Source organism: Venturia canescens, chromosome 10 (assembly GCF_019457755.1).
Source record: "Venturia canescens isolate UGA chromosome 10, ASM1945775v1, whole genome shotgun sequence".
Lineage (NCBI taxonomy): Eukaryota > Metazoa > Arthropoda > Insecta > Hymenoptera > Ichneumonidae > Venturia > Venturia canescens.
In genome coordinates, this window is record NC_057430.1 from 14,719,472 (window position 1) to 14,738,306 (window position 18,835).

Here is an 18,835-nt window from a genome sequence, read left to right on the forward strand (position 1 = left end):
TGAAACATCGATCACGAGTTTTATCGAAACTAAACCGTTTCTAACCTTTTAAAAAGTTTCAAAATCGCAAGCTTAAAAAGAATTTTGCATTTAAAAAAGTTTCTGAGGTTATTCCTCGTTTTGTAGTATTGAAATAATTTATTTCCATAAAAAAAAAAACCATTCATAATAACAAAAATCGAACAAATTAAAAAATGTTCTCAAAAACCTTGATTGAGAACTTTGGTTTGTCGATTTTGTAAATTATTCACGAAGGTCCATATCGAAAATTCTGCAATTATTAATAAAGTTTGACGAACGTAAATTCTTTTCTGCCATGTCGCAAATTCGATAACTACGATTCCGAAAAAAGCGTTAGAATTTCACGTTAACGAATTTTTAATTTTTCAAGTACTTTTGAAACTCCTGAGCTTCGGATTTATTTTATCAAAATCGTTAGAAAATGGCGGTCTTTTGGAGAAATTACCGTAATCGTTGTTTCAAACTGTGAGAAAGTTCGCGACGCTGATTCAACGGCCGGCAAACTGTCGCCGGTGAGACGTGGGCTGGAGGCTTCCAATTGATGGGCTAATCGACGGAGGTCAGCGTCGATGAGATCGAGATCGTCAGCGAAATCGCAGTACCGGATGCCCCCGTCGAGTCGATTTCTCGTTTCCAGCCACGAGTCTTCCCACTCGGACGCGGTGTGAGAGAGCGCGCGTTTCAATCTCTCGATTTCTTGGGACGCAGCTTCCGGTGGCTCTTGCTTTTCGATTCTGGCGACAACCCGATCGATTTCGAGTCGGAGGTTTTCCAAAGTTTCGCCGATGGAGCGACGCTCCGTTTCGTGGCTGTCGGACCTCGAGCGCAGCTCTTTCCGGGCCGCTTCCGAGAGGAAACCGGAAGTCGCTGATCTCTCGAGCTCCTGCCGCGTGCGCTTCGCCTCAACGACTTTTTCCTCGACCTGGAGAATTCAGCGACGGTTAGAAAAACTCGTTTCTCTTGCATGAAACATCGAAGAGAAACGGAATGCAAAACACTCACCTCGACCAAGCGCCGAAATACTGAAATTAACGATTCTAACAAAATTTGATAATCCGAAGCCGTCGTTCTAAGATGATCGTAAACCCGGGACAGTTGGAGCCTGATTCGTTCTCCAGCCCGGTCCTCGTCAGCGCCGTATCCGAAGGTCTCCACGCTCTTTATCCTCGCGTCGAGTTCCGTAACCGCTTTCTTCAATTCCGGAAGTATCCCGATCAGCGAACTCTCCAGGTCTTGGAGCAACGTCGAAGGGTTCGTCGAGTCGGAGGTCAAGATTGGGTACAGTTGCTCACCGAATTTCGAGACCCATTCGAGTGTCTAGAAGCGCGTAAAACAAAATTATTGCACAAGAAATAAAAAATTTCATATCACTGAGAAAAAAAATCGTTGCAACAACTAAATGTCCTGATATTTTTGCTGCTTGATCTAACTAAAATATAACTCAAAATTCGTTGAAAAGTATTATTACTTTAGCCAACATGATTTGTGTAAAATAACAAATAATTTGATGGTCGGATTTTTTCTTCATGCAGCTCAACAAAATCTCATCGATGACGAACCAAATCAATTGTCTATACAAATGTCGTCACGTAACCCCTAATTTTGTCAATCCAAATCATTATCTAAAATGTTGTGAAATTTATCAATTCTTTGTCGTGCGTATCGGGGCTAAAAATTTAAGTCAAATTCAACATTTTTCCAGTGCATCGAAACACGAACAAAGTTTCACGAAGAAAAAAATTGGACCTCAGAATCGAAGGAAAAAAACTTGAATGGCCACACAAACCGAAGGCCATTTTGGTTCAGAGAACTTGTATCGTCAAAAAACGATGGAAACAGATGAAATTGCAGAATTAGCTCACCCTCGTGCTCTCTTCGACTCTCTTTTCCTGTTCGATTCTCCTTTCCTTGACAGTTACGACAGTGGTTTGCCAATTTTCCCAGGATTCCGTGACGTTTAATTGTTTGTTTGCAAAGCGTTCAAGGGTCGTCTCAACGCACAATCTGGCTCTCGGAACGTCGAGATAGGCGTCAGTGCTCTGTGGGGAGGAGAGAAGGAAAATGGATGAAACGAGGCCCGAAACGGTGTCGATTTTTTCGCGCTGAAATTATAATTTGACTCACGCGATCGGCTTCGTCGTTGAACCTGGCACCGGATTGGGTGAGCTTGACGTAGAGCGGCTGCAGCTCTTTCCAGCGTGATTCCAAATCGGCGATTTTCTGGTCGTCCATTCGTTCGACGTTTTGTTTGAATTCGGTTTCCAGCTGATCAACTTCGTTGCCGAGGCGTTGGGCGGCTTCGTGGAAGTCGACGTAGAGGGAGCCGAGTTTGACACGAAATTCGACGGAGTTGCGTGAGTCCAGCCAAGAGTCTCGTAGGGTCTCGACTCTTTCTTCAATCTCCTGTTTCTTGTGAGCGCGTTGTCGCTCGTCAGGGATTTCGAGAATGGTCCCGGAGAGAACGGCAAGGGCTTCGTCGATCTCGAGGCCACGTTTGCCGAGGTCTTCGAGCAGCTGGCAATGAATTCTGTAGAAATCTTTGGCCATGGGAACGTCGCTTCCCATATCTTGGTGACCCCGCAAAAACGCGTCGGCGATTCCCGCCAGCCACGAACGCAGCTCGTCGTATTTTTCGAAGAACGCTGCCAGGCCTCGCGATATCCGGAGATTTTCTTCCTTGTGGGCAGTGCAACGTTCCATCAAGCGAATCTTACGGTTCTCGAGCTCCTCGACCGTCCGTTTGACGCCCTGTTCGACGACGATGCAACGTTTAATGAAAGAGAGAAATAACGGAGAGAAATAAAAACGGAAAAGGAGAAAAGTGCGAAACGCTGCAACGTTCGCTGCTGGGTGTGGGCAAAATTACTGCGCATGTGTTTGTCCAAGTGCGAAGGAAAAAAATCACTGCAGTTTTATAATCTCACAAACCTCGGCGCCGGGCGCTCCTCTTCCCGTTATGTCGAGCAGAGCGTATCCTTCGCTCAATGGAACCGCAGTCACGTCCGTGAGCGTTGATGCTGCTTGGGCGTGAAAACGTGCCAGTTGAGCAGAGTGCTCCGGATGTTCCGTCGTTGCTAGCTGAATCTCTAGCTGATCGAGCTTCGTGAAAGCCTTTTTAATGTACCAAAAAACAATGATTATCGTGACTGTTTTGATCGAGTGTGTACATTTGCGTAAACTGTAACGAATCTTCTTAAGGGAGCATGAAAATGAATAACAAAATTATCGAGAAGATTACGATCATTCCCACAATGGAAGTGTTCCATGCTCCAGGATTGTTTATCAATTTAAAAAAAGTTGTGCAGGAACTCTTCTCTCGATTTCACTCTACCGAAATAATCCTGCTCGTGAATGTCTCGATTTTTCAACATTTTTCAACTCAAGGTATGCTCCAAAACATTTTTAATCCGAAATATTTCTCAACCAAAAACTGCAATAATAACATGAAGGGTTGGTGATCATTTTTTATCGAAACGTATAGACTTCAGAAAACTTTATGTTCCATGTAAAACTGAAAGTGTTTTCAAGTATTTTTTTAAAGATTTTTCAATATTTTTTTGAATGAAATTTTGAATTCGAGGGATACTCGAGAGCAGAGTTATTCTCGGAGACGAACTCACCGATCGTGCAGATTCGAAATAGGCGATGGCTCGGTTCAAGAGGCTTTCGTACTGGTCCAAATCGTTGACATAATCAGCAGCAGTTTCCAATATCGCGTAAGCTTGTTCGGTCGCTTGATCGCCAGCGAAATGTCCTGAGGTTGCTAACGTCTCAGTGGATTTGGTTATCTTGATCGATCGGTCTTGGAACTCCTGTTTGGAAAATGTTACCGATCAGATGAAATAGTCCAAAATTTTTAGAATCGCCGTGGCGAAAAAAGGTCTCACCTTTGCCTCGTTCTGGAGTTTCTTGAGCTCGAAAAGCAGGAGTTCAGCACTCGAAGAAGAATCTCCGAGTTGATCGCTGCTGCTGGCCAAGGCTGCTATTCTGTCGCTCAAAATTTCTTCCAAATCTCGCAATTCGGTGGCCAAAAGTGCGAGAGCCAAACATTGTTCCAGCTGAGTTTTTCGACTGCTGAAAGAAATTTCAATGAGGCGTCGCTGGTCGTGGAGTTCCTCGAGCCATTTTTCCACCTGAACGACAGCTGCATCGGAGTTGAAAAAACGATTGAAAAGGTAAGCATTATTAAAAATAATAAATGAAAAAATGATTTTGAGGTTAAAACTTTTGAGAATTGTAGTCACCGTGATCGGCATCAGCTTTTATTCGATCGGGTCTCGAATCGAGAGTGCCCTCGTTCGCAATTTCTTTCAAACGGTCCAACAGAGCTTTTCCCTCTTGGAGAGCGCCCATCAGAGCGGACAGCATGGACTTTCGTAGCTCGTGAATTTTATCGAGGAATTTTCTAACGGCTTCTATTTCTATGGGCAAAAGTGTGTCGTTGCAGGCCATTTCCAGGGCTTTCGTACTTTCCCGGCATTCCTCGGCTCGACTGAAATTCACGAATTTATCGAATTAACTAACGGACTTGTCGTTCGTTCGTTTTAACGAAAAAAAACAACATTAAAATCCGACAGAGTTTCACGATCGAGTCAAAGCCCGTTTAAACAATCTCAAAGACTTATTTGTTTACCGTTGAAACAGCACGTTATGATCGAGAATCTGTTTTCGCAGCTCCAGCAGCGTGTTGACATCGCGCCAGGCTTGTCCCAGGGTCTCAGCCATCGCAGCGTAAACCTCAGCTCTGGGACGTTGGGTCGAAATCAGTTGGTCAGCTTGCTTGAGCAACTCTTCAACGGGGCTTTGCTTGCTCTGGAGACGCACGAGGACCTCGTCGTGGGCGGTCGATAATCTCGTAGCTTCCTCGACCGTCGCACCGAGTCTCGTCAACTCCGGTCGTACTTCGAGTACCTTCAGCCTCAGCCATTCTCCGCTCTGTGTGCAGTCGAGACGGAAATTGTCGGGTTAGTGAAGATCGATGGAGCGATGTTTCGAGGGGATCGTTAAATTTTCATCTCGCGTCGCAACGTCTTTCCATGGCTCTCAACAAAAGCATGCAGGGCATTAATGTAGCATTTAAAAAGCTGATATCAAATTTCGGCGGTTCTCAGAAGCTTTTTCTCACGTGGCTCCATTTCCTGAGAGATTTTTCGAACTCAATGTCGAGCTAAATTTACCCCTTACGAGCTTCTTTCTCCACTTTTTCAAACGCGACTGCAGCGTGAAATGAGCAGTCGCGCTCATAACTCAAGTTTTTTTCAAAGCTCTCGCTTCCTCCAATTTTTCAAAGGGAAAAGGTTTTTGGAAAATAAATTTGCGAAATGAGCCGAAGCACTCATCGTCGTCGGTGCACGGGGCTACGCGAGACCAGAAAAAACATAAAACAAATAAAATAATACAAAAGCCGAAGAAAGCTTCTCTCCGAGTGTGTCCGGGGTGCGTTGAACTCCCGAGCGCGGACGATATGTTTCCATTTTCAAGATTGGCTACCAGCCAAGCGATTTCTCCTCTACCCAAACGTTTCAACCATGGACTTTTGCCGTGCTGAATCTCACCAGACCCTCCTCCCGAATGGGAGCCACCATTATTTCACCATTTTAGCGCTGAGGTAAGAAGCTTCACTTCCTCATGCTTCTGACCAACTTTTCTCCCGCAGGGCTGCATTTTATTGTTGCGAATTGATCGTTCGTTTTAAACTATGACGATCTTTCCTCATCTTTTGAGAGGCCGAAATGCCGAGGCTCGAGATTACCCATGAGATATTCGATCGCTCAAGGATATTTTTACACTCTCATTTTTCCGATTCGCTCGAGCCTGTGTGAGAAAGCTCAAGCAACTTTTTCGCTAACGTGATTGAGGGGACACGTACTAAATTAAATCGAACGAACCTGGATGAAAGGAAATGCTGTACGAGAATATTCCAGAGTTTTTCTCTCGCACCTGCTGCTAAATATACGTGGAAGAATATTTTCCAAGTTTTTTCGAGCAGGTTCATTTTTCAACGGAGTTGTTTGGTCTGGTGAAAAGAGCAAGAAATATCCGAAAGCCCCCGGCAATAAAGAAGATTCGAACAAACAATTTTTTAACGCATATTTAAAGATTCGATTCATTCGACCGTTCGAAATCCCGGGATAAAAAACAATTTGTGCGTGCGTGGGCGTGAACAAATAAAGTAGCTCATAAATATTTGTCGATTGATAAACGGAAGTTGGAGATATTGGAACAAGAGAAGGCCGAGGAAAAAAATGTATCGACGGCCTTGCAAAGACTCCTTGGGGCGTGTCGCTCGTGCTTCGATTCTCTATCTATATCGTAGGTGTCAGCCGAGATGTATAGCCACACATAGCCAACGGGAGATTCTCTTCGGCTGGACGCAGTGAAAGTGACGAGACACGACGAGGCAGCGCGCGTAACACACGATACGACGAGCATGGTCCAAGCTCGAGTCACGATGAGAACGTAAGTTGGGCGTGTGCGAGAGTACTTACGAGCTCATCCGTGCCGCATCGACCTCGCACCTCGCAGTCCTGATTTCGTCGAAATGACATTTCAAAATGTTTTTCATTGGTCAACCGAACAAAAGAGCTTCGGCGACACCGAAGATGCAACGGGAAAATAAATTTGTTGCGCGATGCACACTGATTTCTGTTGGAAAGAAAAATCGTGACGAGCGAATGGAAATTCTTCGACTCGCCTACTTTGGTTGATCTCAAAAACTCCATTTTCCAGCTCCCATAAATGTTCCTCTACGCCGGAAATATCGTTGGATCCCCAAAAGTTTTGTTGGATCAACGAACTTCATTTCGTGTCCCAAGATTTATGGATTAGAAAAAAAGCTCTTCAGTCAACTGACTTATTCCTCAGTGGAGTGATCGAGCGAGGCTCGTGAACGGCGACGAGATTTAAGAGGCATTCGGCATGAAAGGTCTTCTAGATTCGAGGATCCCTCTTCGCCTCTGGTTATGTGTGACCTCCTTCCTGCGAGGTATTATGCACTGACCCATTGTGTGGAGGAATCTTTGGTGAGGAGTTGGTGGCAGTTTGTTGGTGATTGGCTGGTGTTAATTATCGTCTGTATTAGTGGTGAATATTCGGCAAAGGAAATCTGCAGTGTTTGCATAAAGATTTAACGTTCGAAAGACGTTTATCATTTCTTAAGCAAATTCAGTAGGAACGAAGCTCGTTTTCGGATGGCTGGCTCTGAAAAAACGTTACCAAATAATCAGACTGCTCGAAGGAATAAAATTTTGTCACATTTATCTACAATTTGATGTTCGAAAACGTTCGTTTCCGAACAGCCACCATTTTTTAACGCTCCCATTCGATAAGCTGCCTTCTTTCGTACTTTTTGCCGTGTTCTTTTGGCGAGAAAGCCAATACTCGTAGGATTTACGTGACGAAACGTTAAAGCGTGTGCTCGCGTGCCACGGTGGATTCTCGTCGTTGCCTTATACGTTATTTCTCGGTACTGTGTACGGCGTAATCGTAGTTGTGTTTCGCCTTAAAGCGGCGGTGCTCCTGGCAGCCCGAGTCCAGGGGGAGACTTTAACAACGTGTTGGAATAGGCAACGTTACATCCTCGGCGAGCCGAGCATATTGCTCGGCGGCTTTTTCCCTCTCTCTCTCTCTCGCGGGCTTTCGCACGTACATCACATTTGCTCGATTCTCGTGAGCTCGCGAATAAAGCAGAGTCTCGGGCACGTACACACGTTCGGAGACCGGTACCGGTCTCCCGTTCTCCATATTCGGCTTCAGCGAAATTGGGCCAGTTGCTCTCCTCTGACGGGGCTGGCATCGAGAGCGGAGACAAAGTCTCGTTAACAGCGAGGGCTTTCGATCTCGTCGGCTCGCGAAACAAACATTCGTACCGCGATATTCTCTCGACTGCAGAGCTGTGTTAATGAGGGAGGAAATCAATTCTGAATTCAACATGAAATAACATCGGTCGATAGCGATGGATAATTTCGCTCTCGTGAATCATCCCCGCGGCTCGAAATTCTCTCCAAACGTTCTCGAAGGGATCTCAGGAGGAGCAGATAGCGAGGAAAAAAGCTTGCGATCTCGAGCCGAAAGAGGCTCGAGTGGGAGATCGAAGCGGAGGAGACTCCGGGGCTGGAGCCTCTCGAAAGTCCAGAAAGCCTGCTGGGAGCATCGCAATTTCGAAGCCACACATTCGCTACTGGATGTGTCGGTTGGGGCGTTATTTCGGTGCCCGCGTCGTTCTCGAGTCCATAAGCTATTTCCGAGAGCCTTCTCTCGCTCCCTCTCACTCCCTCGCTCGTCTGAGAGATCCAGGCGAGCGATGTGTCCCTTAGAGGAAGATTCAAGCGTTGGAGAAACTGTACCAACACGGTGAAGACGAAATTTGTGTATAAGCTCGACCATACGAGCCTCCGTGCTCCCTCCCCTCCGTGTCTATCGTTCCCCGAAACGCTGCGAAGGATAAATTTAACCCGTAAGCTCGAATCTCTCGCCCCGTGGCCGACGTGCACGTCCCTCTCCCTCGGTGCTTTCGAGATTCTGCTTATGCGTGTATTTCACCGATAATACACAAAGATTCAGCGGCCCGGTAGCCACGCATCACCGCAGACGTTTATAACGTCATGAATAAAAAACAAAAACGAAGATTCGGCTTCTTATTATACGATTTCGCATATATACGCGAAACCTCGCCCGATCCTCCTCCTCTCGTCTCTTCGCGAGATCCTTCCTCTCGCACTAATTCCTGGCAAACTACCAGAACCTAAGAATCTCCATTCGCCTCTGACACGAACGATTTTTCGCGCGTTCGTGTCAACCGAATCAAGAGCCGCGCCCGATCAACGTGGCTCGATACTTGGCCCGAGGATTCCGCGAACACTTTCGCGTCGTTGATCGTCAATCGTCGTCTTTAAGGAAGCGACAAAATGCGAGTCAAAATAATCGAATTGGTGGAAAGCGATCGAGAGAATGGTCGACAGAGTGTTGGAGAGCAACTTTAAATCGAGTGGGATGATCCGCCTCGCGACGCCCGACGAATCATCGATTTAAATATCATTTTATTTTCCAACAATTCCTCAAACATTTCGGCTCCAGCAGAACCGAAGATTCCGCCTCGATATCTGGCGTTCGATCGCTCAATAAAATCGTTCGCATTCGTATTTTTAGTGCGATCGATTTTACTCCTGAGCTAGTTAGAAATGAAGATATTTTTGAGTACGATAACGAGGCTCGGGGACCATCGGTCGAATCGGACCCGAAGCCCGGAATCGGCACAGCATGGAACTTCGTCCTCGAGGGAGAAGAGTGAGGACGAAGGGAAGGAAATAAAAAGAAATGGGGAATAAGGAGGATCGAAGGAGAGTGCGGTGAGTCGAGTTTGTGGCGCGAGTAGGAGAGACCGGGGCAAAACGGGTCACAGGAGAAAATATCGTACTTTTTCGAAGTTTAAAAAATTTCACTTGTTTCTCGGATCCAATAACACCAACAAACGCATTTTTGAAAGTAAACTATTTTTTTTTTTGTAAAAAGAAAGAAATTTCTTCCTTCGCCGAATTTCCTTCTTGAAAATTCTGCAAGAATTCCATTATTCCTCCTCTAAAGGATACAAAAGATGGCAAGAATGTAAAAATAATGATTTCCGCAGTTTTCAAAGTGCCCCGTTTTGCCCCGATGCCCCGTTTTGCCCCGGTCGTCCCTACATAGATGTGCCCTGGCAAACCGGTATTATACGATCGTTTCGAGACGCGCGACTGATTCTTCCTTTTACTTCATTTCATTACTACCATATAACGCACCTTACCTACGCCCTGTGGGAGACTCTCTCGGTTCTACACCTACGACACGATGGTGCAAAATACGAAAGTCCTCTCCGGCTGGTATACGAGGAAGATGCAAACTTCTCTCTCTCTCTCTCTCTCGAGACACGAATCGAGCAAAAACGAGGGGGTTGAAAAACGAGATAAAAATACTGAGAGGAAAAAAGAAACGAGAGAAAAGGCTACGAAGAGGGAATCCCTGTGGATCGGCTGGTTACACGATGTGGTTGAGCTGCTGCGGCCACCTACCGCGGTTATTCCTCTCTTTACAGGCTCATATATGTTTTTAATACCAGACATCAGTCCTGCGAAAGCGAGTAACCAACTTGCGGTCACGTATATATTTCTCTTCTTGGACGCTGCTCGTCCATCTCCTCCAGCCGAGTCTTCTGCGCTTCCGGAAACGGAGCCCACTCTGGAGATTCCTCTTGGAACATTCTTCTTGGATAAATCGTCGAAACGAAGGCGCGAAGAGAAGAAAAAAAGGAGAAAGATAAATAGAAGAGTCATTTGGGTGTCGATATTCTCGTGATTCGATTGAACCACGGTTCGAACGAACGTTAGGAAACTCGAAGAGGCACAATAGGAAAGATAATTCACTTCCGGCTTGCGTCACAGTTTAAAATAGCGCCGGTAGGATGAAAATTGAATAAATAAAAATATGAATATAATAATCGAGGCTCGCTCGCTCCGCGGTTCGACAAAGTTCACTAACTTTCACCGTGTGTGCGTGCGTGCGACCGCGACGCGAGAGCCACAAAGTTCTATTATAATCCTACGTACGTATGTGATGTATTATAAGTCCGGCTGTTTATATAGCGCTCGTCGATCACGCTGATCGGATCTAACGGGGGCCGTGTGCGCGAGAAGCGCTCGGTACAACCGAGTCAATACTACCGGCTAACATATTTATGCTATTTCAGGGATGCTGCGAGACGCTGCCTCGTGAAAAGATTCTCTGGATATGTCCCCGGCGCTGGATCTCGTCTTGCATTCTCGATAATGCAAAATTCTATGAGCGAGCAATCTCGCGCTGCTCGAAGCGCGTTTCTTTATGGCTGTTTTTCTCGGATTAGTTTTCCAGTGGAAGTCACTTGACGTAATCGGTATTTATATCAATGTTAAATCCTTTTTTTAACTCGTACACTCAGTGACTTGGAAGGAAAACTTAACTGTAACGAGGCTGAGAGAAAAATTGTGTTTATCGAAACTGACACCGTTTCTGCCTTGGAAACCGTTCAGACTAACAGGAACAATAGAGAATATTGTTGAGGTTGGACGAAATGATTTTTGAGCGCTGAAACGAGCTGATCGGCGGTGCCAAGAAAGCTTTGGTGGAGCTTAACAAATTCGTTTCGAGGCAACAGAAGATTGTGGAGTGAGCTCATTCTTGCAAACATCCAAACGACCAAGGTTCGGTGAACTTGATAGTTTAAATTTCGACCAAAGTAGAGTAATAATAAACAAGAAGATGACAAGAAATTATTGGATCAACGGAATATTCAGGTAACGTCAAACCCCATGGAAATCAACGTTTTTTTTATTTTTAGTCATTTCTCATTTCGTCATTTTGTAAACGTGACGCCAGAGTCGGAATTTCGTTATTTCACCACCGGAAGTTTCTGCGCAGGTAATTGAAAATTTTTTTCAAAGAAATGGGTCAAAAAATTTGCAAAAATCGTAAAAAATGTGCCAAAAACTCCAAATGCTTTGAAAATTCGATAATTAATTTCACCGTAACGTCAGTCAACCATAAATACGCAAATTCGTTTCAAAAATATTTCATTCGAACGGCCGCAACGAAGGTGTTTTTAGGATCTAGAATTCTTACTTGAAGAAGAGCGATGACGAGTCTCGTGTCCCCGCTCTGAAGAGCGATCGTGCTTATGGTGGTTGTCGGTGTTTGTTGCGGAGTGCCATCATCGCGGGTAAGTTCGACCTGATTACCGGAGCAATAAGGATCTCGTTGGGCGGTAGTTGGATTGTTCGTTTCGGAGCAGCCGCCCTCAGGGTTGTCTTCGGTATCCATTGACTCGTAGCCCTTCACCATTTTTCGTTGCGATCCTCAATTCTTTACTCAACTATTCTACAAACTAATTTATATCTGCGAATAACAAGAAAACGTTTGTCCCCGACGCCAGGTTCATTCGTAGATCGATTGTCAGAATCCGGTGTGACTTGAGCCCGTAATTTGTAGAGATTGAAAAAATTTGACATTACTTCAGCGATTCGATTTCAATGAGAGTGAAAAACCCCTCAAATATTGAACTCAAGCAACCGGTTCGCAGTTTTCGCATTAATTTTTCACTCTTTTTCATCACGTTGCTCTCAGTGCCGATTTTATCTGCATCCGAAATTACGTGCCCTCTCGAACGCCGCCCGAATAATAGATGCCCAGTAAAAAAGTCCGAAAGTCATGGGAGAAAGAGTTCTTTAAAAAAAGCTGCGCAGGGAGGGGGGAGGAGGAGAGTGTTCAGGGTGTGGGAATTTGAGAGGACATTTTTTCCGATGACGCCTTGTTCTCGTTGCTGCACACGCATTTGACTCTCGCATGTTGTATTAAATAAAAACGCGCCGGGTGAAGCCAACACGATATTTCTCTCTCTGCCCCCCTCCCCGTCGCTGCTCCTTCTCTCTCTTCCTTTCTGTAATTCTCATGCGTGTCTCTCGTTAATGGAAACGTGTGTGAGTCGCATGCTCGGCGGTTCGACGTTCATATGATGTCATCGACGCACACGTACGATCGCGAGGACCTCGAAAAGAGAGAGAGAGAGAGAGAGAGAGAGAGAGAGAGAGAGAGAAGGTACTTTAAAAACATCGGTGTGGCCCGCCGCAGGTTTAAAACCGGACCGACTGGTGGAGGCGTTTCTTCTTCGAGCGAGAAAAACGTGCGGGCCTCGAATAATAATAAAGAAAAAAAAGTGTAGCCCGAACCGAGACTCGGGAAAGAAAAAACAAAAGAAGGGGAAAAAAGAAAGCACGAGTCACGAGAAGGGAGCGAAAGAGAAGTAAAGACAAGATAATAGACAGCTTTGGAGGTACAATTTTTCGCGAACGATATCAGTCTCTCATCATCCACTTATAGCTGCTGCTCTCTCTCTCACTCTCCAGCTCGCATTCTCGTCAATTCGAAAGTCAAAGTATCTTTAAAGACAACTGTTGAGGTATTCATCTCAGTTTATCTCAATCCTCTGGCAATGACCCCATGGCCAACTCGTGATAAGAGCTCGTAAAGCGTTTTTTTTTTATGATTTTTTCGTCTCTATGGCTGTGCGGGAATCCCTTCGTTCCATTCGAATAAGACTAGGTTCGAGTCCGTGCCCGAGGAATTTATAAACTTGTCAAATTGCCACGAGCTCCGAACGACGCGTTGAAAAGTGCAATAAAAATGATTACAATTACGAAAGAATGGAAGAGCGAGGGGTAAAAATGGAGCCGGCAGGTCCCTCTTGAGGCGCCGGTGCGTTTAGTGAAGCGTCGAAAAGCAATTGAATTTCAGGCGTTCCTCGACGCGGCGGCAGGAGGATTAAAAATATTGAAATTGAGGGTTCGGCACGAAAGCGTTATCTTCGCTTCGTGCTTCAATAATTGGCTGTGATCTCATAATATTTGGCAGCTGCGACGAGACGACGGGGGACTAAAAATATGCTCGCGCGCACGTCAACAAACGAGGGGTCAAACGTCGGCGTATCGATTCAACGATTTTGGAGTTTAATTTTAACGAGAAGAGCTGAAAAATCGGAGGAAAAATGTCGCTCTTTCGACGTCGATTACCGAATGAACCTGGCGCGAGACGGCGGTGTATTCGCGGTCGTAATTCATGCGATTGCACTTGCGAGGCACTGTCGACGCGGGGCCGCGGGCACATGTCACCGGAGCGGCTCTCCGTGTTCTTATCGCCTCGTTTGCTTCCTCAACGGATCAGCGTAAACACGCGCACGCGTATGCGCGAATAGTTGAAATATTTGGGCACGTTAACGCGGTGGGAAAATCGACGTGCACGCCAAGTCGAGGACTGCACTGTGGCACACACCGCGGCGGCCAAGCCGGTTCATCCGACACTGGAGAGTGCGTTCCTCGTTTACCTCTCGACGACTTTCGATCCTCCGCGAGGTTTCCTCCTCGTGCCCACTCACACACGGACCCACACACGCTCCTCTGCTCCCGCGGTTAAATAGTAGGGGAACCGACATCAACGAGGAGATCTCGCTTCAAAAATTCCCCCACCGCCAGCTTCTCTCCTATCCGCGACAAGTTTATCGGTTCTAGACTCGCCAAACTCTCCCCACTCGAGACCCACTCACACGTGATTCCAAACGCCCTGCTCAGCGTTTTTTGTACTCGCTATGAAAAATCGCCAATAAAATCGACTCGATGATCGAATCCTTTGAAAAATATTTCGAGCCTGAACGCACTCATTATCAATCGTTGGAACAATAATCGTTCTTCGCTTATTTTTATTCCTCATTTTTATTATTATTCAAGCTCAAAACAAAACGAGTTTAATGTAGCGTTACATCATCCGAATACGAACACAAACAGACAACACATTTTTTTCAGTTTAACATATTTTTGAATGGTCGCTTCTGTCAGTCGCACTCTCAAAGGCAATTCTTTAACTCTCATTCTTATTTTTCTCTCTCTCTCTCTCTCTCTCAATTATCGAATGTGTCCAACAATTACTTTAATTACAGACAATTTGCAAGTCTCATTGAAACTGGAGTGATTTTATCAATTATTTCAGTGTTTACTGCTCGCGCCATTCCCTTCAGGAAACACTCGTTCGTGGCATTTGTATACAGAGGAAAAAGTGATCTGACGTACGCAGAGAACACTGTTCAACGTGATCCAGAAAAAAAAACGAAAAATCTGTGAAGGATTGAAAGCTTCGCGAGTGCGACTCTCAAAAGCGGTGATTTCAGGCGACATGCAAAGAACGGCGAGTCAATGAATCGTTCTCAGGCTTTGTTATCGTTGAATCGTAATCAACCACGACCTGCGAGCGACTCACCGTTTTCAGTTTCGTCAGAAGTTCCAAGTCTTCGAGTTCTTCGTTCTGTTCCAGATAATCTCCGTTCTTCGCGGGCGTCATTTCGATACCGCTGTCGTTGTTGCCTCGAGACTCCAAACAGTAAGAAAGCGTTTTAACGACGTTGTTATTCTCGTTTAAATTGTCCGAGGTTTTGCTCTCCCTTTGACTCGATTCTCGAACGATTTTCGACAATTTCGAGGATTCACCGTTCTCCAGAGCTTCCAGGGGGGGCTTGACGTCCGAAATCGAAATTTCTTCTCTCTCATAGTCGCACAATTCGTCTGCAAGATGAAATAATAAAACTGCTCTTACTCAATGCTCACTTTCAAGGTCACTCAACGTCTAGCTCTCCGTGCACATCAACGCGCGTACCTTTGTCAGGTAAATTATTCTCGGCGTGACCATTCGTCTTCACGCCGAATCCCTTCGTGTCCAGGATCCCCTTGAGGCCCGTGTGCTCGTGAGCCTCGCGCAGAGTGTTCGAGGTCAGCTTGTACGAGGCCACGCCGAAACGAGTGTCGTGAGAAACTCTCAGAGTCGTTGTCTCCGTCACTTCTTTTACGATCTTTCCACATTTCTCCTGAAACCGAAAAAGGGGCGCGATGAATCGAAAATTTTTGAGGAATCATCATTTTTTATTTTCACGAGTATAATTTTTCTCGGACTTTTCATCCAACGGGCGTTTCCATTCAACAAATTCACATCGTAATTGATAAGATTCGATCGAATTAAAATTTACCTATTTTCTTACGATTTTTATCAATTTTTCCATGTAATTGAGTTTCGCGGATTGTTTTACCTCCACTTTTTCGATGATCGACGTAGAACTCGCTCTCTCGACGTCAGCTTCGGGCAGCCGGTCCTCCCTTTTGGTGTCCGCCATCGCGTGGCCGTTCGAAAGGATTTGTTCGTCCCGGTGGGAATCGTCGAGATTATTGTAAGCTCCGAACTCTTGTTTTTGGAGCCGAGCCTCTTCTGGTGCGTCTTGCCTGCGTAGAAAATCCAGAGCGTTTAAGAAACCGAGCGAAATTCAGGGCGCGCCCTCGGACGTCATAAATTCGTATTTCTCCCTCTCTTAGCACATTCGGTAAGCAGTTAATAACTGCTCACTGATAAATAAACTCTGGAAATAAATATGATCCGGGGCGGGAGTGGGAGGCAAAAGAGAGCGAAAGGGGAGGGGATGGGCCGGGTACGCACCGAGTATTGCGGAGCTCTGAAGTGTGCAGGGCTTCGTCGGCCTCGGACATGGTAGCGAAAGATTCGCTCCTCGATCGGGCGATCGGCGTCGTCGTGCATTCCGTAGCCGTAACGAAATCCTCCGTGCAGGACTCGTCGACGTCGTGATCCGTATTTTTGCCAAACTTTTCACCGGCCTCGTCGAAGCTCACTGATTTTTGAACCTCGCTGCTAGCCGCTTCAGAAACTTGCTCGCATTTAAACGAGCACGAGGATCGCTCCCCAATTTGCCTCGATGCGTTCCTTATCCGCGCACCGGCTTCGTACAATCTCTCGTCGAGTTTCTCAGCCAAACGCGTCACCTCGGCCAACCTTTCCGATATCGCATCCACCGCGGTTAAATTACCAACGTGATCGTCCAAGCTCGACGAACTCGCTGACTCGGGATTCGACATTCTGCGAATAGCAATAACCCAATAAGCCGCAATTACACGATTAAAACGAGTTTCCAATCGCACACTTTTTTCCCCGGCTTGCTAAACTCCCGTTTCTCGTGTTTTCTCCCCGAGCCTCGACCTTCATTATCGCCATAATTAATCACAATCTGTTCCAACATTTTTTCATCCTTCTCCCGCAAGCCTCTGATATTTTAGTGTACCTTTGCCGAGTCTAGTCGCGTCTAGTTGTTTGAACAAGTGTTCCCTGCCAGCGCGTATACAAACTCGATATTCTCGTGCCCGATAATTTCCTGTACTCTGAGGAAAAAAATTCTCGCCATCGAAACCGAAATTTAGTTCGATATCGACGAAAATATTTATCCGATAAGACGAAATGATTGATGTCGAAACGAGTCTTCGCGGTGCGGATACAAAATATTGAAATCAACCGATTCGCTCACTTGGCCGAGCGATTGATTATTGGGATTCGAAGAAATATTTATTCGGTGATTTGGTCGATTGATCGACCCCGAGCTTCCATGATTTATGGGAGCAATCCGAGTTGCGTTGGCATTGAGCAAAAAATTGGTGAATCTGTCGATCTTTCATCGAAGGAAATGGATTCGGTGGAATGGGCAAATTTTTATTTCCGTGTACGCAGCTGCGCAGCGCTCCATCGGCGCGATTCGAATCGTTGGTATTTCTGTCAACCGATTACGATCCTCGCGGCATTTTTTTTTTCAAGGAGTAGAATTACGTAATGTGAGAAGGCCCGAGAATTCCGTCGATTTCGTAATGACCTTTCGATGCCCGTGCAACGATAAAAAGAAAATGTTGATCCGTCGTTGATCCCCGAAAGAATCGCGTCTCTTACTCGCGCGCACGCGGGAGCGCGTAGGCGATTCTATATCCGTTGAGAAATAGTGTATGAACGAGAGAAGAGAACACACGGGAGCCACTCGAGCCGGGTAAAAACATCTCCGTTAATATCTCGGTTAAAATAAAAAGCTCCAAAGCGAGCGCGATTAAAAAAGACGAAGCGATTGACTAGCGGAGTGAGCGTGGGGATTGAGATTTGAAATAATTTCGGAAATTTGCTTCGCTGTCGTCATTTCGAAGATCGACGAAGAACGAGAAAATACAGAATCCAGCAAATGATGCGAATATATCGTTGCGATGACGGAAATTTGACGAAAAGTGGATTTAAAAAATATTCTTTTCAGACCTCAAACAAAATGCAGATTTCCAAGTGATTAACGGGCTCGTGACGGCTTTATGGAGTTAGAAACCCCGGCAAAAAATCTCCTCGCTCCCGTGCGTATCCTCCTCGGATTGCGCTCGATGGAGAGACTAATAACGTCGTAGAGAAAAAGGAGGGCAAGGTGATGGCACGTCAGACCGAAATAGCGTTCGCTCGCGCAGGGAGAGAGAAAGTGGATGAAGAAGAAAAAGCGTCACCGGAGTCTCTCGAATTCGTTGACTCGCGGACACTGGAGATTAACTAGAGCGCGAAAATTGCAGCTCATTTTCGCGGACACCGGAGAACGATCGCGATTCCAAATGTTTGCAGATTTTGTCTCCCTCGGACGATCGACTCTCTCGAAGCACCTTGCTCAGCGCGGTTATTTATTATTAATTTTAATCTCCGTCAGAAGTGAGCCGCGTTTTCGCGGGGATGAAAACCTGCTCGCGGCACTTTTAACCGGCGGACAAGAACCGTCACGACTTACTGCGCTTTCTTCCGAGCCGAGAAGAGGACGGCGACGTCGCTCCCACCTAGAGCTTTTGCTCGCGTCTCCCGCACCCACTTCCGAGATTCGGGTTTTCAGGGCATTCGGATACTAATGAAAATACTTCTTTTTACTTCTCAAATTTCAGTCCACGTTTCTGGTTTTTTCAAATCGATTTTTTGTCCCAAAGTTTGAAAGATCGATGGCCTACTTTCCTGCGATTTTCATGCAAATTCGCTTTGGCTCTGGGGTTTGTTTTCGCATAAGTCGAGAAAATTTTACCTCCTCTGCGCACAGAGCGGCTCCTTCAAGCGCGTTTTCAGCAGCCTCCCGAGCCGGATCGTCCGGCCGACATCGGGCAAAAGTTTTTCTCGATCATCGAGAACCTCCCGAAGTGTTTCGGTCCTCGACATGAGTGTTCTATCGAAAGACGAGTCTTTGGGAATGGAGGTTTCGTGGAGCATGAAAGACTCCTCGATCGTGTCGATCAACTCGTTCAGAGCGGCTGAATGCTGAGAAAATTTCGTCAAAATTATTTCACTGCACTGCGAGGAAAAAAGTTGGTTGAGCAACGAATATTGCGTCGAGAAATTTCTATTCTCGCAGATCGTAATCAGATCGAAATGTTTCAATTTTTTT

The 18,835-nt window shown here is 45.9% G+C and overlaps 1 protein-coding gene across 1 annotated transcript in view; it reads right to left on the minus strand.

The window, feature by feature from the left end:
* LOC122417520 (titin-like) overlaps window positions 1–18,835 on the minus strand; it is a 140,313-nt gene that overhangs the window by 118,343 nt on the left and 3,135 nt on the right. Inside the window, exons 13-26 of the mRNA XM_043431063.1 lie at window positions 18,479–18,708; window positions 16,051–16,485; window positions 15,650–15,839; window positions 15,223–15,430; window positions 14,830–15,131; window positions 4,655–4,956; window positions 4,266–4,513; window positions 3,909–4,165; window positions 3,642–3,833; window positions 2,950–3,132; window positions 2,146–2,769; window positions 1,884–2,060; window positions 1,024–1,338; window positions 467–943 (exon numbers count right to left, since the gene is read on the minus strand). Of these exons, the coding sequence (XP_043286998.1) occupies window positions 467–943; window positions 1,024–1,338; window positions 1,884–2,060; window positions 2,146–2,769; window positions 2,950–3,132; window positions 3,642–3,833; window positions 3,909–4,165; window positions 4,266–4,513; window positions 4,655–4,956; window positions 14,830–15,131; window positions 15,223–15,430; window positions 15,650–15,839; window positions 16,051–16,485; window positions 18,479–18,708 (4,140 nt within the window). The remainder of the gene's footprint in view (window positions 1–466; window positions 944–1,023; window positions 1,339–1,883; window positions 2,061–2,145; window positions 2,770–2,949; window positions 3,133–3,641; window positions 3,834–3,908; window positions 4,166–4,265; window positions 4,514–4,654; window positions 4,957–14,829; window positions 15,132–15,222; window positions 15,431–15,649; window positions 15,840–16,050; window positions 16,486–18,478; window positions 18,709–18,835) is intronic.